The sequence below is a fragment of the Falco biarmicus genome, chromosome 18, assembly GCF_023638135.1.
Source record: "Falco biarmicus isolate bFalBia1 chromosome 18, bFalBia1.pri, whole genome shotgun sequence".
Classification (NCBI taxonomy): Eukaryota; Metazoa; Chordata; class Aves; order Falconiformes; family Falconidae; genus Falco; species Falco biarmicus.
The window spans coordinates 656,699-675,786 of NC_079305.1; the positions used below are offsets into that span (position 1 = coordinate 656,699).

At 47.7% G+C, this 19,088-nt stretch overlaps 1 protein-coding gene across 2 annotated transcripts; it reads right to left on the minus strand.

Moving 5' to 3' along the window:
* Window positions 1-2,543: 2,543 nt before the first annotated feature.
* ANXA4 (annexin A4) lies at window positions 2,544-18,679 on the minus strand. Of its 2 annotated transcripts, XM_056363137.1 has the most exons (14): window positions 18,551-18,679; window positions 15,904-17,777; window positions 11,998-12,054; window positions 10,963-11,038; window positions 10,451-10,545; window positions 10,063-10,176; window positions 9,799-9,889; window positions 8,624-8,703; window positions 7,612-7,668; window positions 5,859-5,952; window positions 5,245-5,340; window positions 4,732-4,790; window positions 4,269-4,391; window positions 2,544-3,967 (listed from the first exon to the last, which is right to left on the minus strand). In XM_056363137.1, the coding sequence occupies exons 3-14, from the start codon at window positions 11,998-12,000 to the stop codon at window positions 3,908-3,910; spliced, it is 948 nt and encodes a 315-aa protein (XP_056219112.1). In that variant the 5' UTR covers window positions 12,001-12,054; window positions 15,904-17,777; window positions 18,551-18,679; the 3' UTR covers window positions 2,544-3,907. The 2 variants fall into 2 exon arrangements, with proteins under 2 accessions (XP_056219112.1, XP_056219110.1); XM_056363135.1 differs by lacking the exons at window positions 15,904-17,777; window positions 18,551-18,679 and adding an exon at window positions 15,390-15,751.
* Between the last annotated feature and the right edge of the window lie 409 nt (window positions 18,680-19,088).

The following is a 19,088-nucleotide window of genomic DNA, read 5'->3' on the forward strand; positions in this document are numbered from 1 at the left end:
CGGCCTCCCCGGCCCCGCCCGCCCGTCCGCCCCGGCCCCGCCCGCCGGTCCGCCCCGGCCCCGCCCTCGGCCCCGCCCTCAGCAGCTGGGCGGAGCGCGACGTGCTGCGGGGGAGCCGGTGCGGGGACGCGCCGCCGTATAGAGCCTGCTGTATAGATCCCACTGCATAGATCCCGCTGTATGGATACTGCTGCATAGATGCCTCTGCACAGATCCTGCTGTATAGATACGGGCTGTGCCACTGTATAGATACCCCCGCATAGATCCCACCGTATAGATGCCACTGCATAAATACCACTGTATAGATGCCCCTGTATAGATCCCACTGTATAGATCCCCCCTATAGATCCCGCTGTATAGATCCCCCTCTATAGATGTCACTGCATAAATCCCGCTGTATAGATCCCCCCCTATAGATCCTGCTGTATAGATGCTGCTGCATAGATGCCACTGTATAGGTATGGGCTGTGCCGCTGTATAGATACCTCTGTATAGATCCTGCTGTATAGCTACAGCTGTATAGATGCCACTGTATAGATACCGCTGCATAGGTACTGCCATATAAATACCGCTGTATAGATACCTCTGTATAGACACTGCTGTATAGGTGTCACTGTGCCACTATAGACACCGCTGCATAGATACCGCTATATACACATCTATGTTATGTCCAAGCGTTGTGAGGGGAAGGCTGCTGGCTCAGCAGGACCTGCGCCTTCTGAGCCTTCCGATCTGTTCGGGATTGGCTTGAGGGGTTTTTGCTATGGAAGGGATGAGGTGCCTGAACCCCCCTGTTACCGCGCTCTGCCTTGGTGGTTACCTGATACTGAAAAACCGGAGGCGAACCCCTCCGATTCCCAGTGCGGAGCGCTGGGAAGCAGGCATGCTTTGTTTTCGGTGCCGGATGCACGGGGGATAAGTTCCGCCCGCGTCCATCCTGACTTCATTCACTTGTCTTCGAATGGCCGATCTGTGCATATCAATGACATTTCTGAGAAACTATTAGCACATTCATTACAATTCCAAGAACGAACTATACCTATGCACTTACTACATGTGTGGTCCAATGGGTCAGGAGTCCTCTGGCGGTCGTTTGGGACACCTTCATCCTTTCTTCATCCTCTCCTTCATCGTCTTCCTCTTATCCTTTTTACGACCTCTTCTCCTGGCCCCTTCCAGCACCCTCAGCTCATGCTTTGGTTTTGGACCAGCTCCTACCTACTAGTAGTTAAACTACCCAGCACAGCGCTGTATAGCTGGGCAACACCACGGATAGAGTAGCTGCAACATTTACAATTAAGCACATTAGTAAAATTCCTCTGCTACTATAGCTATAGGTTAAACACACCTGGGCACAAAGCTGAGGCTGAGCAGACTCCCCAAAGCTGTTACAGTGGCGAAGGAAGGGACTCGGAGCACGAGGCAGCCTTGGGAAGGGCAGGGAACACAGAGCGGGGCCAGGGGAGCACCCTGTCGGAGCCCCCAGCACCGGCCGCAGGAGGAGACAGGCTGCTGGGGGAGCGCAGCCCACCCGGAGTTGGCTGAAAGCGGGACCAAGGTCATTGTGGCAGGGGGGAATGCACCCCCAGCTCTGCCCCCACCCCCCACCCCCCGCTGGTGATCACCCCCCAGACGCGGCATGCACGTGGGATTTTGCACAGCGTTTCTTAAAGTGTGGCTGGACGGGGATTTACAGTGTCAGAGGATAACTCATAACATTTAGGACAGCCCAATTGTTTTGTTCAAGGTATGGTTCCTATAGGTTCAGCTGCCAAATTTAGGCTGCAAGCAGGAGAGTGCACAGCCATCCTTTGGGCAAGGATGCTCGGGAACAATTAGGCTTTGAAGAAACGGGTAAAGAGGATACTTTGAGGATGCATTGCCAACTTGGCAAAAAGACTCAAGGTCCGTGTATCCTGAACCGAACAACACACATTACAATACTAAAAATCACACCCCTAGAGCAAAAAAACCCTTGCCCAGGTGAAGACCCCTCCCCTGAGCATGTGTGATGTTGTGTAACCATATTATAATTATATACACAATCACGAACCAATCTTGTAGAGAATGGACTTGGTAACTTACTAATGTTATAGTCTCTGTGTAGAAATACACCGTGGGGAGCCCCATGTGGTGGCCTGGCCTTGTGGAGCACCACCTCGCCCCCAGCTTTGCGCCATAAATAAGTGATGTCTCCCCGAGAGCGTGAAAATTGACTTATTGCACAAGGGGCCACAAATCTGCTTTTCGGACAAGACCAGCATCCCCCCCCGGTGGGCCCACAGGGGTGGGGGCAATGGATCTGCCTCTCTAAGGAGCAGGGGACAGCTGCTGCTGGAGTGGTATTCCAGCCAGGGGGACAGGGCCCTGGGCACCCCGCTCGGAAGGGCTGATAGTCATCTCCTGCAGCCTCTCCCCACTCAGCTGGTGTATGGAGGTCCACACTTAACAGAAAAAGCACTGGAGCACAGAAGTTGTTGAAAAATCCCCAAGGACACAGTTTTTCATCATTCTCTCCCAGAATACACAGCTGTGGCAGAAGGTATGGAAAAGAATTGTTTATTCATTCCTAAAAAGTCAGCAACATAAAACGAGGCACTGAAACACAAAACCAAGCCTGAGTGCATCTGTTAGCCTGTTGTACTGGGTAAGACAATTTTTCTTTCACTGAGCAGAAGGTTTCAGTGGAACTGGAAAAAGCCCTGCATCCTCTCCCACCAAAACTAAGGAATGTGTCTTCAATTACAGCACAAAGCAAGAAAGAAAATTACTTGGTTTGAGGCCACAGAAGTATGTCCTATTCAAGCCAACAGTAGCCTAGTTTAGAAGAAAATGAGTGACAGAATTGGGTGTAGGCCATGCTGGTATTTGTGCTTCCAAATTTGAAACTCAGTCTGACGCCTTCAAAACAGGATTATATACCAACAGCTAAAAAAATTTAAAATTGCTAAGCCAAACAAGAACTGTATTTTTGTAGTGAAAACAACGCTCAGCTTAACAGGCAGGGGTGTGGGGCCTGGGGGAAAAGTCTCTTCCAGAGGTGGGTGTCCGAGTCAGGGACAGGCACAAAAATGGGACCTTCTAACGGGGGCGTTACATGGGCCCCAACCAGCCCACGCTGTGAGATCTGGTGAGGCACCCCAGGCTAAGGCATCACGTAGTGCTGATAACATGCATCTTTGGGGACAGGTCATTCCTGAAAAGGCACCGTTCTGGTGACATCACTTCATCCAGAGGAAGGGTCTGTAATGTAACCCTGATGATTTATACTCCCATGGGTCAAGGAAGACATACCAAGAATACGGGGCTGCTCTGTAATCAGGGCAGCAAGAGTTTTTTCTGATGTCACCAGTGACATCTTCACTATCTACAGATCTATAGGCAACATATACATAAAGAGCAGCAAGGCTGTTAATGCTCCACACTAACAGAGAGCAAGTTAAGCTCTAAACGTGCTTGTATTTTAGATGATTGATTTCTTTGGGTTTTAATTATCTTGCAAAAACTGAAGCAAGCCTGCATTCTGTGGTCTCCATGTACTGATGAGGTTAATTTTTCCCTGTGCAGCCTCTCACATTCTACATCCAAGTTTGCTTCAGTTGATAAGTTTTGCGGGTGAATGCAATGGCAAAGGGACAGCTCGCCAGGAAACAATCTAGCTTTTATGTATTTGGTTACGGCATTCTGTTTAAGATGGGATTTACTAGCCCAATTAGTAAACAAATGGGTGTTCCAAGCATAAAAGCGTATCAAAAGGGTCAACCGGAATGGCCGTTATCTAACCAGAGCATTAACTAACCCAAGTCAATACTCACAGCAAGTAATAAGGTATTTTGGAAAAATTAAAAAGAAAGAAATGGTTATGATCAGCTGCTTCCCATCACCCAGGCCGTACACCAGGCATCCCTTAATCGTCCCCACCACAGAGTCTGAGCAGAACTTTTCTATAGTCCCCTGAGCAGTCTCCCTAGAGAGAAAAGCAAAAATGAACACAATTAGGTTTACAGCTCCATAGAGGCTGGGTTCTTTCCAGCACATGCAATTTGTTGTAGGGTTTGTATCCTCTTTGACAATTTAAGAACTAAGAACATTCAGGAATATTTTCATAAATATTTTCATAAATATTCCTGAATGTTCTTAGTACATTCAGCACATAAAGTCTCCTTCATTTCACCTCCTCTAAAATACCCAGTGGGTGTCAAGTGGAGACCTGTCTCTTTCAAGCTGCTTAGCAAATCCAGCTGCGTTTCTAACCCTGAAAAGCGTACCTTAATGAAGGAGTAGAGCGATTTCCCATACATGGTCAGGAATTCCCTTCTGATGTCCAGCATATCTATCTCAGCACGGGACACCATCACTCGGATCAACGTGTTGTCATCCGTTCCCAAGCCCTAAAGGAATAAACCAACTGTCTGCAACTACAGAGCACCAGCAACAGACACAAAGGTTTTATCACTTGGTCTTCTGTGGGATCTGTTCCTAATTAGAACATTTTTGCATTAATGGAGCTATCCACTAGCAGCTTGCTGCTGCATAAGCATGTTGCTCTGAGCTTCCTGAGGGAAGAGAGGTCCATATAGAAGCTCAGGCTTTTTTTTTTTTTTTTTTTTTTCTTCCTCCCCCTGCCCCCCCCCCCCAGTTAACAGCAGAGTTTCCCTTTATCTAATAATTGCTGTCATGCTACTGACTTGAGCATGGAAACCCAGCGATCTTGCACCAAAAGCTCTTTACCTTCATGGATTTATACAATCTTTCAGCAAAATATGCAGGTTTATTTCGCATGCACTTTACTGTAAGGGAGACAAGAACAAGAGAATTAAGGCCAATAAAAACTGAAGGAGAAAGTCTTCCAAACCTTTACAGCACTTTTTCAGGCAAGGTGTTTATTCTGTAAAGATGTAATTCCGGGCCAACAAACAGCAAGTACAATGCAGACATCCATAGTCAGTGACCTGCCATAAATTGATGTCTCCAAGCCCAGTGCTCAGTCATATTTTCTTTAAGGATTTAATACTTCCTGACAGCAAACGTCAGCTACCAAAGCATCACTTGGGGAAGCAAGCAATATCATAAAGTACAGAGCTTTCTCACCCAGTTGTATCTGCAAAGATTAAAACACTGTGGCTTGCAAAAAAGATATAGTATCTGCCTCCTGAAGCCATGTACACAGCCAGCCAGGGCAAGATACAATATCTCTAATTATTTAATTATGTTGTAGACAAAGTTTAAAAGCAGGGAACTCACCCACAGCTAACAAAGCATCTTCAAGGTCTCCTGACATCTCCGATTTAATGCTGTCTGTTATGTCCTTATTAGCAATCCCTCTGTAGGCATCGAAAACTAGGAGGAAGAGTTGGTGATAAAAAGAGCGAGTGAGATGCTTCAGGGCATACAGTGTGTAAACCACTGAGGATCACTTTGCAAGATCAAGCTCCTCATGCTCTGTATGAACATTGTACCATTATTGTGACATTGTAAGCTAAATTTGGGCTGTCCCACAGAAATAATTCATTTTAATTATCAACTGTCTTGCTAATTGGCCTACCACTGCTGCTAGCATTTTCAAGAACTGCTAGTTAATGATGGCAGTTTAAATGCTTAGCTCTGTCCCAATGGGAGTCACACTTCATTATCTCCAATTTACAGGCTGGAGCAAGTTGTACTGATGTTTTTCTCAGGTCCCTTTTTCGTCTCAGGAGGGAATGAAACGGTCTTAAAGAACTGAATGGGACTGGGCTGTAGGATACCTGCTGGCTTAGGAAGAGTTCACAATCAGTTAACGAACAAGTACAAAGCTCCTACAAAATTATTGTCCTCAAACAAGGAAAAAAAATCCAGGACACCGCAGAGGGTCCTACCTCGTAGCAGGTGGCATCTGTTCCGTGTACAGAGGATGGCCATAAATTGTACCTCATCTGTTCCCCATTTCTTCTCCCCAGCTTCATACAGGCACTTGAAGACATTACCAAGGGACAAGGTGAGGCTCATGGAGAAGAACAGGTGCATACAACATGAGATTTTTACTTCATAGAATCATTTAGGTGGAAAAGACATTTAAGATCATCAAGTCCAACTGTTAACCCAGGACTGCCAAGGCCACCACTAAACCATGTTCCCAAGTGCCACATCTACATGTCTTTTAAATACCTCCAGGGATGGTGACTCCACCATGTCCCTGGGCAGCCTGTTCCAGTGCTTGAAGACCCTATCCAGTACAGAAACTGTTCCTGATAGCAAATCTAAACGTCCTCTGGCACTTGAGGATTTTTCCTCTCATCCTATTACTTGCTGCTGGGGAGAAGAGTCTGACACCCACCTTGCTACAGCCTCCTTTCAGGTAATTGTAGACAGAAATAATGTTCCCCCCTGCCCAGCTGCCTTCTCTCCAGGCTAAACACCCCCAGTTCCCTCAGCTGCCCCCCATCAGGCTGGTGATCCAGCCCCTTCCCCAGCCCCGCTGCCCATCTCTGGACACGCTCCAGCACCTCAATGTCCTCTTGAAGTGAAGGCCCAACTGAACACAGGATTCAAGGTGCGGCATCACCACTGCCAAGTACAGGAGGACGATCGATTGATTGCGGCCCTTGTGCTGCTGGCCACGCTGTTTCAGATACGAGCCAGGATGCTGTTGGCCCCCTTGGCCACCTGGGCACACTGCTGGCTCATGTTCAGCCGGCCGTCAGCCAGCACCCCCAGGTCCTTCCCCGCAGGCAGCTTCCCAGCCCCTCTGCCCCCAGCCTGTAGCGTTTCGTGGGGTTATTGTGACCCCAGTGCAGGGCCCAGCACTGAGCCCTGTTGAACCTCATCCAGCGGCCTCAGCCCATTGACCCAGCCGGCCCAGACCCCCCTGCAGAGCCCCCTGTCCTCAAACGGATCAATGCTCCCCTCAAGCTCAGTGTCATCTGCAAACTGACTGGGGGTGCACTCGATCCCCTCTTCCAGATTGTTGGTAAAAATATTAAACAGAGCTGGCCCCGGCCCTGAGCCCTGGGGAACACCACTCGCGAGCGGCCGCCAGTGGGATGTATCTCCATCCACCACCACGCTCTGGGCTTGGCTGTCCAGCCAGCTTTTAACCCAGAGAAGAGTGCGCCCACACAAGCCATGAGAATGCTGTGGGAGATGGTGTCAAAGGTTTTACTAAAGTCTAGGCAGACAACATCCACAGCCTTTCCCTCATACACTAGGCAGGTCACCTTATCATACAAGGAGATCCTTGGTGCCTAAGCACTGCTGGCCTGCTGCTTGTCTAGGTCACAGATATTTTACAACAAATACTAACAAAGCACAGAAGCTCTCAAGTGAAATGCCACCTCTCCCCCCACACACCCAGCCTGTCCAGAGACTTTTCCCCACGGCGGCGTTGCAAAGGAGGCTAGAACCATTATCTCCATTTCACCGGCTGAGTCAGAACAGTGAAGAGGCTTCTCTAAGGGTCAAACCTGAGAACAGAGCCCAGGTCTCCACCTAGGGTGCTGCTGTCTAGCACAGCTTCAGGCTTACTGTTCTACCTTGAAACAAAACAGATGAGGTCTAGAAAAAGTAAGGATTCACCACGCATTACAGGTACAAGAACAGACAATTCTTCCAAGGAAGGAAATTGCTACACACCTGGGCATCTTGTTGAGCAAGGGCATCATCCACATACATTCCCTCATCTCTGTTACCCTGCAGAGATACAAGGATGAAAAACTCCGTTCACCAGAGTGGAAGCAGTTCCTGCGAATTCCCCATTCAAAACGAGTTACTGGAGATGCACAATGGGATCCTTAAAATTGAATAGCAGCTTAAAAATGCAGCAAAATATGGCTCAGATGTAATTTGTGCTTCCTTTTGAAACTGATACAAGAATTACTTACTTTAAAAAATAAAGAGAGGGGGAAATGTAAATATAGTGAAAAACAAGAAAGAATTTGAAAAACAGAGGTTGTTAGTTAAATCCTTAGGAACAGTTAATAAAACACAGCCTTGGGAGAAGGCACAGACACCATAAATATGCTGGGACACAACAAGGTAAGCACAAGGAATCCCAAATCCTTAATGAGAGTAAACAGAAAATTACTGGAACTATGTGTCAACTATCCTAATTAGCATACTAAAAGATCCACCCTCGAGCAAAGAAAGCCCCCTACTAAAAATGCCCCCTCCCCACAGAACATGCCCCATGCAAAAAAAGTAAGCTGTACCTTTAAATGGAGATGAGGCTCGTAAGAACCAATGAAAATTAAGTGTGACTGAACTTAAATGTAAACAATTGTTCAAAGTGTATAAAAGGTTTTACTATGTGTTGAGGCGTGCTAGCTTTGTGGATTTACCACCCAGAACCCATCTCTGCACAGACATGCAATAAATAGCTCCATGTGGATTGGCTCTTGCCCAGCAGGTCAAGAACCCAGATCTGGGATAACAGGAGGAGCAGAAATCCCCTTTAACTGGACCATGTGAAAAAGACAACACGGCACTAACGCACACCCAGGGCCAGGCTCCTCTCCCTCTAGAAGCTGGGTGTGAAATGCAAAATAAGTGACCCAGAAGCCAGCCTGGAACACCTCATCACCGAAGTGAGAGGCACATTCATCAGCAACAGGAAGATTCACCCCCCTTTCCCTTAGCCTGGATTTACCGTCGAGAGGGACACGAGGACTCTTCGAAACATGGAAGATGTGTCAGAAACGATGTCCTCCTCCAGGGTACAGCCATATTCTAGCAAGGGCACACACATATGACATCTGTTAGTAACAGGTCCACCACCTGTTGTTTGTCCACAACGTTTGCCAGCCGTAAGCTAGGTAGGTATAGAACTGTGCTCAGGGCTCTGAACATCACAGAATCATTTAGGTGGGAAAGAAGCTTTAAGATCATCAAGTCCAACCATTAACCCAGCACTGCCAAGGCTACCACTAAATCATGTTCCCAAGTGCCACATCTACACGGCTTTTCAATACCTCCAGGGCTGGCGACTCCACCCTCTCCCTGGGCAGCCTGTTCAGTGCTTGACCACTCTTTTGGGGAAGAATTTTTTCTTATTATCTAAACCTCTCCTGGTGCAGTTGAGGCTGTTTCCTCTCATCCTATTGCTTGTTACTTAGGAGAAGAGACTGACTCCCACCTCGCTACAGCTTCCTTTCAGGGAGTTGTAAGGAACAAGAAGGTCCCCTCTGAGCCCCCTTTTCTCCAAGCTAAGCCCCCCAAGTTCCCCCAGCTGCTCCTCAGAGGACTTGCTCACCAGACTCTTCCCCAGCTCCGCTGCCCATCCCTGGACACGCTGCAGCACCTCAGTGACTTTCTTGTAGTGAGGGGCCCAAAACTGCACACAGGATTCAAGGTGCAGCCTCGTACAGTGCCAAGCACAGGGTGACAATCACTGCCCTAGCCCTGCTGGCCCTGTTGTTTCTCATACAAGCCAGGATGCTGTTGGCCTTCTTGGCTATCATCATAGCAGCCCAGCTATTGTATTTAGTGCTACAGGGCAAAATTAAGAAGCACAGCCAGTATAAAACTGGCAACAGATCCACACATGGACAGACACCCAACCGACAGGCAAAATCAACCCATCCAGTTTTATTTACAGCGATTCAATTTCTGGGTGAAATCTGAACTTTTGAGGCTGTTGGCAGCGCAGCTGCTGACACCTGTTTAACTCAGAGGTTCTCTCTGGACAAATGGCAATAGCTGTATGGGCTGATATGTCACATTTAAAGGCTAACAGACCCTTCTCTTTCCTCTTCACATGTTTGTGCATACACACAAGTGACTTTTCAAGCAGTATGATAACAGCTTGTACTTCGCACTACATACGCAGTTTGTAGTTCTCATTAATGCGCCGAATCTCTTCGTTTGTGCGAGAAGCTAGAATTTCAATCAGGCAGCCTTCATCTGTTCCTGCCCCCTAGGGAATTGCAAAGACAAGATCCAATGTTATTATGACAACTTTTTTGATGTGCAACTAGGATTATTTTAATTATATATGTTAATAATACTACATTAATAATAAAATATAATTATGCCATATCATACTAAATTGACCAGAACTTAAGCAACATAAAAGGAAGATTTCCAAACCTTCACAGCCCTCCTCAGTTCATGCACGTCGTACATGGTGGTAGGAGTCATCATACCAACGATCACCCTTTCAAAGTTCCCACTTAGCTCAGACTTCAAGTCATCAATCAAGTCCTAGAGGACAGAGATTGGAGAAAGGAGCTGGGAGAAGATACAGCCTTTGAGAACAGAAAGAACTTATTTACTACTTCACGCTTCAACCCTCCTTGGGTGAACAGTTGCTCTGAAGTGAACAAGACCAAAATAAACTTGGCCAGGGAAAGCCTGTGCTAACCTTACTGTAGTGGACACTAGGATGTTGCTCACATTTCACCCAAGTGACATAACCCCCAAAATGTCTTCATCTCCCAGTGAAAGCTACAGTCACTAATCTCTGAAGACCACTTACCCTGCCAATACTGCTTTTATAGGTGATCAGAACTTGCTGACGTTGGGAAATGTTTAGTTTGGTCAAGATCTCAATGATGGCATCTTCATCTGTGCCTGGAGAAAAACAATGGAAACCAGTCAAGCTGCTTGCACAAGAACCAGATGCGTGCTCTGGTCTTGTCCACAGTGTGCCATTAGCCATCTTCTGGTCCTTACACAACCTGGTTCTCAGCAGCACTCTGGGGACTAGATCAGCATACAGAAGTGTCTCAACCCAGCCAGTGGCACGGCGGTACCACAGTGTGAGACAAGGCAAGAGCCTGACTAAGGATGTTTTTGTAGCCAAGACTTGGATTTCCAGTTGGGTTCAAGTCTCAGCCTGATCAAGTCACTCAATTCCTTTCAGTGCCCTCCTGGGGCACTGGGGCAATGCAAATGGTCAGACTTCCCCTCTAACAAACCACCAGACAAAACATTCCCAGTGCTTGGAGGGAAAAAAGAGGGTTTAACAGTGGAGGCAGCCCAACTTACCAAATCCCTTCATAGCCTTCCTTAGTGCCTGTGCTTCTTGCTCAGCACTGAAGCTTGAGACCCCCTTGATTGTTGCCTAAACCCACAGGAGAGGAGTTGTGAAAGGCAGACTAAATGTGATACATACATACATGTGGTAAAGTTGAACTAAAGAAAAATATATTAGAACATTCAAAAGATGCAAACACAGTGACACAGCAAGTAAAGCCCACCCACCAAACACAACTGATGTTATACCAGGATTCCATCCTACCCTAAAGAGAAACAGTTTGTTCTAGAGGAACTTCCCAGCCACATAAGAAGTCAGCCACAGGGACACAACTAAAAGGAGAAAATATCTTCATATAGCTGCCCATGGAGTATCTTGTTCCCAGTTAACTAATGGCAAGCAGCCTGACATCTCCGTTCAGTCCAGCTGGGGCTTCTTCCTAGCAGTTTTCCATGTAAATTGTAGAAGCAGCTGTTCCCATCAAGCCCTATCCCTGACTTCTCTAAGAGCAGCCAAGGTCCATCCTTCTGTAAAATAACGCACCAGGAAGTGCTGTGTTTTGCTCAAAACAGTGATTCCCAAACAGGTTTCTCCTGCCTCCTGTCCAGCACCATTTCTGGGGGGCTGCACTGTCTCTTACAAAGCTCTCCATGTTCCCGTGAAAATCATTAGCAAAACGCTGCTTAGCTCTCCTGTAAGTTAGGCATTCTGAAACAGGCACAGTGATAACTACTGTATAGTTGGTTACCTTGCAGGTTGAACCTGGAAAGAATAATATGCCAGGAAGTTTATCTGGAGAAATTAATGTTCTTTAAACTAATATCTGCTCAGATTTTCCATTAACTCCCCAAATGGAAAAGCCCGTCTGTGTGGGTCATTCTCCTCTAGCATGAGGAACAAGAGAGAAGTGATAAGCTTACCCTCCATAAAGGGGCAGACAGTGACAGTGTTCTTCCTGCTGTGTCCTTATCTGAGCTACACTCCCCAGGGTTATCTGATCAGAGCAAAGCCTGGCACAGGATGGTAAAGAAAACACACACACTCACCATCGCTCTTGTATTTGGTCAATCTGTTATTGTCTACGTCTCCAGGCAGTTAGACAACTGTAATAAAAAACAGAGGAAGTGTTAGTTTTCCAGCAAATAATTAAAAGAATATACCTACCCTTGCCAGCAAAATGGAGCTGTTAACTTGAACAGCCCTACTGAATGTCCATGGCAGCATCCCTGAATTTCCAGTCCTGCTTTGTACTGAATGAACAAAGGCTGGCTTGCAGCAGCAGCGCAGGGCCAGGGCATCCACCCTGCCTGAAAGAGGGATGTGGTACATAAGCAGATGATTAGCACTAGTAATTTAAGAAATTTCTTTTCTATTGCTAGTGTGACAGCCTGGCTGAGGCCTTAAGAAGAAGCAGACAATGTTGCCCTGGGAGCAAAGAAAATAGACTTGATTCCCATGCCCTTCAAAACACATGGCTTTGACCTTGCCAGGTGGAAGACTGAGAGTGAATTAGGGTGAGGGTGCCTGCACAGTCCCAACAGCCTTCACAGATACCCCCTGGGAGGCAAAGGCAACCTCAATGTCTAGATGAGCATGCAAAGGATAACCTTACTCAAGGACTGGGACAGGAGAATTATCTTCCTTTAATTAAAATCTGCTGTATCCAACATCTCTCCAGTTCGGTTCAATGCGTGATTCCTTGTAAGACTGTAGTTTTAACTGACTATTAAAGCCCTCAAAAAAACCAACCAAACAAAAAAAAAACAAAACCAAAAAACTTACTTGTAATCTCCCCAGGGTTACTTTTCCTGTTCATAATTCTGTTTCCATGCATAGGGCCGATACATGAACGCACCCAAAGTATTTTCCCAAATCCCCGGTCAGTGACAGGATGTCAGGTACTAGGACAAGGTTCACCTCCCTGCAACTCCAGTCCCACACAGCCTGAGCTGAGGTTCCCGTGTTAAAGCCCTTAAGCAGAAGGGTGATGCCAGTGGCTGACGACATCTCTCCTTAATCCTTCTCATGGTGCTTAATAGCTGCTATCAATGAGCCCAGACAGTTGTGCAAGAACAGGAGTGTCTTTGCTCATGCTTCACATGACTCTTACAAATCGGAGTACCATTGGAGGCTGCTGTTCAGGCAAGTTACTCTTAGCATGACATTTGCCACAGACGTGCTACGCACAGGCACTCCCAAGTGCTCTCCAGGTCATCTGTACATTATTACACTCTGGGCAGTCAGGCAACATATGGAAAATTATTAGTGTTGAGTTTGCTTTCTTTCGCTTGATTGTAGATTTCAGCGGTCAAAATTATGACCTAGACCTCAGAAAAGTCATCTTTTTACAGAAATATAAAGCCAGCTTTATTTGCTTTAGCCAGACATAAAATAACGGCTTTGAATTTCACAGATGTTTTTCTAATGCAGTTTTACCATCCAGTTGATTTGTACACAGGAGCAGGGATATTGCACAGGCTGGTTTTAGCAAGTTGATTAGAGGGCAAAAGAAAGGTCAATAAACAAGGAAAAGGAGGTGGGAGGCAGAAAAATTCTGAGTGCAAATGAGCTGGCAGAAAGAAACCAAAAACATGAGGAAAGGATGCATGTACTGGATTCAGGGCAAATGCTCCCGCAATATCAAATTACAACAGAAATGTCATCAAATATTGACTCTAAGATTCCAATTTCTTCATCCAGCTTAAATGTCACTGGGAATATAAAGAGTAGAGCACTGCAAAAGGCGGCGGTGCTAACCCCACTGCAAAGTCTGCAAATGCTGTTTTGTTCCCAGTGTATTTCTGTGTGCGGTGCCACAAGAGATGAGCCGCTGAAGTTACAGGTGGAAGAGCTCAGCGGGTCAATCAGGTTCTCCTGCAACAGTCCCTCCCTGCCCCTGGAACCCTTTTCCTCCCTTTCCCAGGTGAAGGCATCTCCACGAACTGCTCAGGCTGGGCCATTAGATGAGTTAAAACTCTCCTTTGCTAGTAGGGAGAGAAAGGAACTGCTCAGACAGATCTGCCAGTGCTTTGCAGCTTAGCATGGCTCTTGGCTTGCAGCTCAAATGGGGAAAAGCAGCTTCAGGACAGGAGCAGCTCCGTGCTTTGAAGAATTGAACTTCAAAGAGTCTGCTAGCAAGCGCTAAGGTGGCCTGGTTAATCCCTGACCTGATGTTTGCTTCATCCCAGAATAAAGGCCTGAGCTCGCTGGTACAGCAAACCTGACTTAGAACAGGCTCAAAAAACTGTGGCCAGGTGCGAGTGCAGGTGTACGAGGCATCTGTCCCATTATTCAAATTTTTTCCATGGATGACCTTTTCCTGGTAGGCTTTATCAGCTAATCAGACAGTTGTCAGTCCACATCAACGTCCTCTAACAGCTGAATCCAGAACAGACTTCAGTTTTCAGAAAACTGCTGAAACTGTCATATGTGCTGGCCAACCCAAACCTAGGCTTGCTCTGAATCAAGTTTTCCTGACTGTGCACAGAGAACGCACAGCTCCCGGCACACAAAGCTCCCAACAGCTTAACAGGATATAAACACAGGTTGGTTTGTTTTTTTCCCCCAAGTCATGGACATGTTGTCAGTCCTGCACCTGGGATCTGGAGTGGAAAACCACCGCTTTGCGACCCATCCCCTTGCAAGGCAAACACTGGACTTGCTTGACTAGTTCTTTTATTCGGCGCACGTTTACTCGAAGACAAACCCACACCCTATGCCTGCTCAGCTTCTCCATGGCTCTGTCACCGCCAGCTGTTGCCAGCTGTGCTGGATACAGCCTGCGCCCTCCACAGCCGGCTGTGCTTCAGGGAGGCTGGGTGCCCTGGCTCTGGGGCTCACGGCGAGGTGGCTGACTCTGATCCCAGCCCGATCTGCAGCTCAGGGAAGGATCTCCCTTCTGCTGGAGAGCCCCGAGCCAGCTGAAATATCCCAGCACCTCCCACACAGTGACCTTTTCCTGGCCACTGCCCTCAAAAGGAGTAAAAATATAATACCGAGTTAGCACAGTGCTGTACTCCTCACTTCGGCCTGTGCACCCACCTGGAGTCGCTCCACAAGCCCCCTGCCATGCGCTCCTCGCTCCAGCATCCAGCAGGGAGGTTGTGCCAGCTTGGGCACGGCAGAAATAGGAAGCAAAACCTGCGCTCCCTGTGCCTGGGAAGAGTCAGCCATCTTCCTCCTTCCCACAACCTGCCTCCCTGTCCTTCCTCAGCCCAGGCCTGCGCCCTCCAGGGCTGCCCCTACACCCTAAATGTCTTAGCATCGTGGCCTGACGCGGCATCTGCCCAGCCAAGGGCAGTCCCGCTCCCACACGGCCGGGCCACCAGCCGCTGCGGTCTGGCAAGCAGGGACGGCACTTGGCACCTTCCCAGGCGCCTCTAGCCATGCAACCCCTTCCCCATACCAAAGGGGACCCCCCAGCCGGTTTGGCACTCACCTGTCCCAAGTGGGTGCCTTGGCAGGGATGAGGAGAGCTTTGCTCGGCTTGTTCTGGATGGCAAAGTCCCCGCCCTGGAGCGGGAGGGACTCGTCAGCGCAAAACAGCTTTTCTGGCACGCCTGATGGGAAGGCAGTCGAGCCCTGCTCGCTCCTCTGCCCTTCCGTGAACAGTTGGTTGTAATCCGGAGCAGGGAGAGATCCCTCAGGGAGCCTCACGCACATTTAGGAAGTGCAGATTTGGGGTTACACAGAGGCCCTTGCAAGTAAAGGTGGCGGGGCAGGTTGGGGCGGCTTCCACGCTCCCCAGCATTGCCTGTAAAAATCTCCGGGAACAGAGGGGGGTCTCTGACGGCAGCCTGAGAGCACAGCCAGCCCGATGCCTGGCTTTATGCTGTCGTGTAAGGGCATACCCAAGGGGGGAGCGAGGGGGACGACGGCGGGGAGCACACAGGCAGCAACGGCCTTGAGCAAGTTCTGTTCATCCCCACAGACAACACGGGGGGAGATCTTACCTGTATTATGTCTCCTTTGCTCCCACAGCAACTCGCCAGGTCTTCAGCATTGTTTCCCCTTGTCTAAGAGCTTTGCATCGCTAACAGCCATGATTTCATTACGAGTGATTGCTTTAATAAAAGTTACTGCTTTTGCCTCAGTAAATGGCACCGCCCTCAAGTCAAAACACTTCAGGCAAAGGGACTTCAGTTTTTACCCTGATGTGACACTGCCAGGGTCAGCCTTTGACAAGATCGTGAGGCTCACAGAGGGGAATCAGCCTTGCAATAATACATATCTTCATTGTGTTTATCCTCAGGGACTCTGGCCTCCCCTGATGCCAAAAGTACAGTTATCGTAATGGGTAAATCAGCCCTCTCAGGTTCTTTTTTCCAGCTCATACGACAGTTATATCTCACCCCTGTGCCTCTTTGCACATGCTCTTTTGCTGGCAGAGACCTAATTTTAGCAGCAGGGATGAATGCAGGCTGTGCTGCAGTGAGCATGGCTGTGCAGCTGGCTTATTATAGCTCCCACTGCAGCTCAGTCTCCCAAAAACAAGCCCACAGGGGCCAGCTGGCCAGCACCTACTCACTCTCTGCTGACACGGGGGGACATTGAACAGGGAGTAACAGAAAAACAAGGTGCAAGCCACAAGCACTCTCCTTTTCCGTTGCAGAGTCTCTTCCCTTGCAGAATCTGGCCCTTTACCCCACTCAGGATTCAGTGTGGACTGGTACACACTACCAACAGTCACTAAGGAGAAACTCCTTCCTACATCTGTTAAAAGTTTCCATTCTCATCCCTTCCTCTCTCGTCAGCTGCCTCCTGCTTTGGGCCCGTACCCGTGCATTTTAATCCGCCAGCAGAACTGCTGTGTTTCTTCATCTTACATTGCCTGTGATTTTTTTAGCTTGCGCATTTTCAAAAGCTTCATTCTTCTGTTTGCTTTCCAGCCTCTTCAGCCCTGAGGACTGGATGGCTCTGATACTGCAGTCAACAGTATATGCAACAGTAATTATTTAAGACTGTAAGTTATGAATCTTCTTTGGATATTATTTACCCTTTAAATATTGCACCAATCCTGCCATTCATGATTTGCATAATTTAACCTTTTCTTGCCCCCTGGGAGAGGCTCCAAGTAGGGAGGAATACTTGGAGACACAAAGTGTTTGCGTGGATGTTTTTAGCCATCCAGAATTAGTCATGCAAGCGTAGCCTCTTCAGAAGCCACATCCTGACCCAACACACAGCTGAGCTCCCCATAAGCTTGGCTGGTCATGGATGCTATCTCCGTAGCCATCCAGTTCAGACAATCATGATTATTTGAATACTGGAAAGGAAAAAAAGCCCACCAAAGTACAAAAGCTTCTGAACATGCTGAGAGTTAGCTGAGTTTCTCTGGAAGGTGGATGGAAGGACAAGGGGTTTAGGGCAATGGCTGCCTGAACGCTGTTGTACCTTGCTGCAGGAGCTGCTCCCTTCAGGAAGGCAAGGGGTTGTTGCTGTAGGAGAAATTTCTTATACAAGGTTGAAGAGGCAGAGCTTTGTCTCTCCAGGAGCTCTTTGTCTAGGGTCTGCTCAGCTTTCAGTATGTTGTCTTCATCTCTTAAATTATGGAAAGGCTATGGCTATCCTTAAATATCTCCAGCCTGAAGCAGTGTCTAACATAGCTTTGCTATCCTTACATCAAAAGAGGAACAGTAATGGACAAGGCCACAGTTCCCATCAGTGTCGTAGGTGACAAAGCACATTTGCTTTTCTTTTCACTGATATATCCTGGTTGTCTCTGATGATTTTAAACCCACTTGTTATAAAGTTCTCCAAAACCCCCGACTTCACTCGGTTGCATATCTGCTCTGTATTCCCGCTCCATCCTGCTGTTCTCCCATCTCTACAAAACACACAATAAAAATTAAAGGTCACAGAAAGACATGGCAGTGTGCATTAAGTGAACAGATTGAGCTCAAGCAGCCAGCCTGTTAGGAAGGAGGTATTTATTCCAGGTCCCACAGCAAGAACAGAGCCAAACCTCTCAGAAAATGGCAGCATTTGTGTTTTTGCCCTAAGGACTTGGCCTTTTAAATTTGCACCTCAGAGAGCAGAGGAACCTAGTGCTGGAAGGGGAGATTTTCATTGTGGCCTTTGATTGGCAGGTATCTGCCTTTAGCTTCAGAGAACCAGCCTCACCTCATTCACCAAGGTCCATATCCTGGCACGAACAAAGTCATTAGCCAATCTGCCACAGATTGAAGTGGGGGCCAGAATCTGGGCCTTTGGGGATTATGCAGGTGTTTTCAGGAAGTTCATAAGGGAATGCTCATTTTCATACCGGAGTCTAGAAGTATAAATGCAGTTTGCATTTGGCAGCCCCTGAAAATGGGGTTATTCTACTGTTGCATGAGTGCTGCCGGAACGATGTTGCAATGCTGCAGCTCAGTTAAGACTACTGTCTCCATAGCAGCGAGTAGCCGAGGTTAGGGTGGAGGCTGAAAACCAGCGCTTGCTTTTCTAAAGCACTGATTTTCATGCGCTTGTAAGAGGGTAAAACATTTTCACATTCTGCATATTAATATCAGATTAATCACTAGATTAACTGCAGATATTAGGACTCGCTATGAAGACGTAGGGGTACTTCTGATGCTTAGAGCAAGGACGTCTCCTTACCTCCAGTTCAGCACTGTGTAAGATGAAATGTCCGCTTCCACATGTGTAGCCTTGGTGTAGAAACTGTTTTGGGGAAGCCCCTGGGAAGAGGCAGCCTGAAGCTTCTGTTCTACCATCTGAGCGAAGCCCTTTTAACACAGAGAGATGAAGAAAGGTGACAAACACATTCCCAGAAACGTGAGGTGGGAAGACTGAAGTATTCCAATTCACGTAAGAAAGAAAAGTGTTCTTAGCTCTTCATTACTTTACCATAACCATTAGAAACACTGTTTTTACGTGGTCAGTATTACCAGGGGAATGTGCAGCACTCCACCTCTTAGCAATCCAGGCTTTACAAAGCCGTGAGCGCAGCGTACCAGTACTGCTATGCAAGTCAAGGGCTCTCTGGCTAGGCTGGCTTGATGACATAAACATACATGTCACGTAAAGCCAAGAAGGAACAGGGGAGAGGAACGGATTTGAGAAAAATCCCTCTAACCTGAAGTGCCTTTAAAACAAGAGACCACTCAGACGTGGTGGTCTCCGTGCCATAGAAAAT

What these genes read in the sequence shown, in the direction of transcription:
- ANXA4 (XM_056363137.1), bottom strand. An exon ending in AACTGAGGAGGGCTGTGAAG is followed by an intron (nt 9,890 to 10,062) that starts GTTTGGAAATCT and finishes GCAATTCCCTAG; the next exon opens with GGGGCAGGAACAGATGAAGG. An exon ending in CGCTCTACTCCTTCATTAAG is followed by an intron (nt 3,968 to 4,268) that starts GTACGCTTTTCA and finishes TTTTCTCTCTAG; the next exon opens with GGAGACTGCTCAGGGGACTA.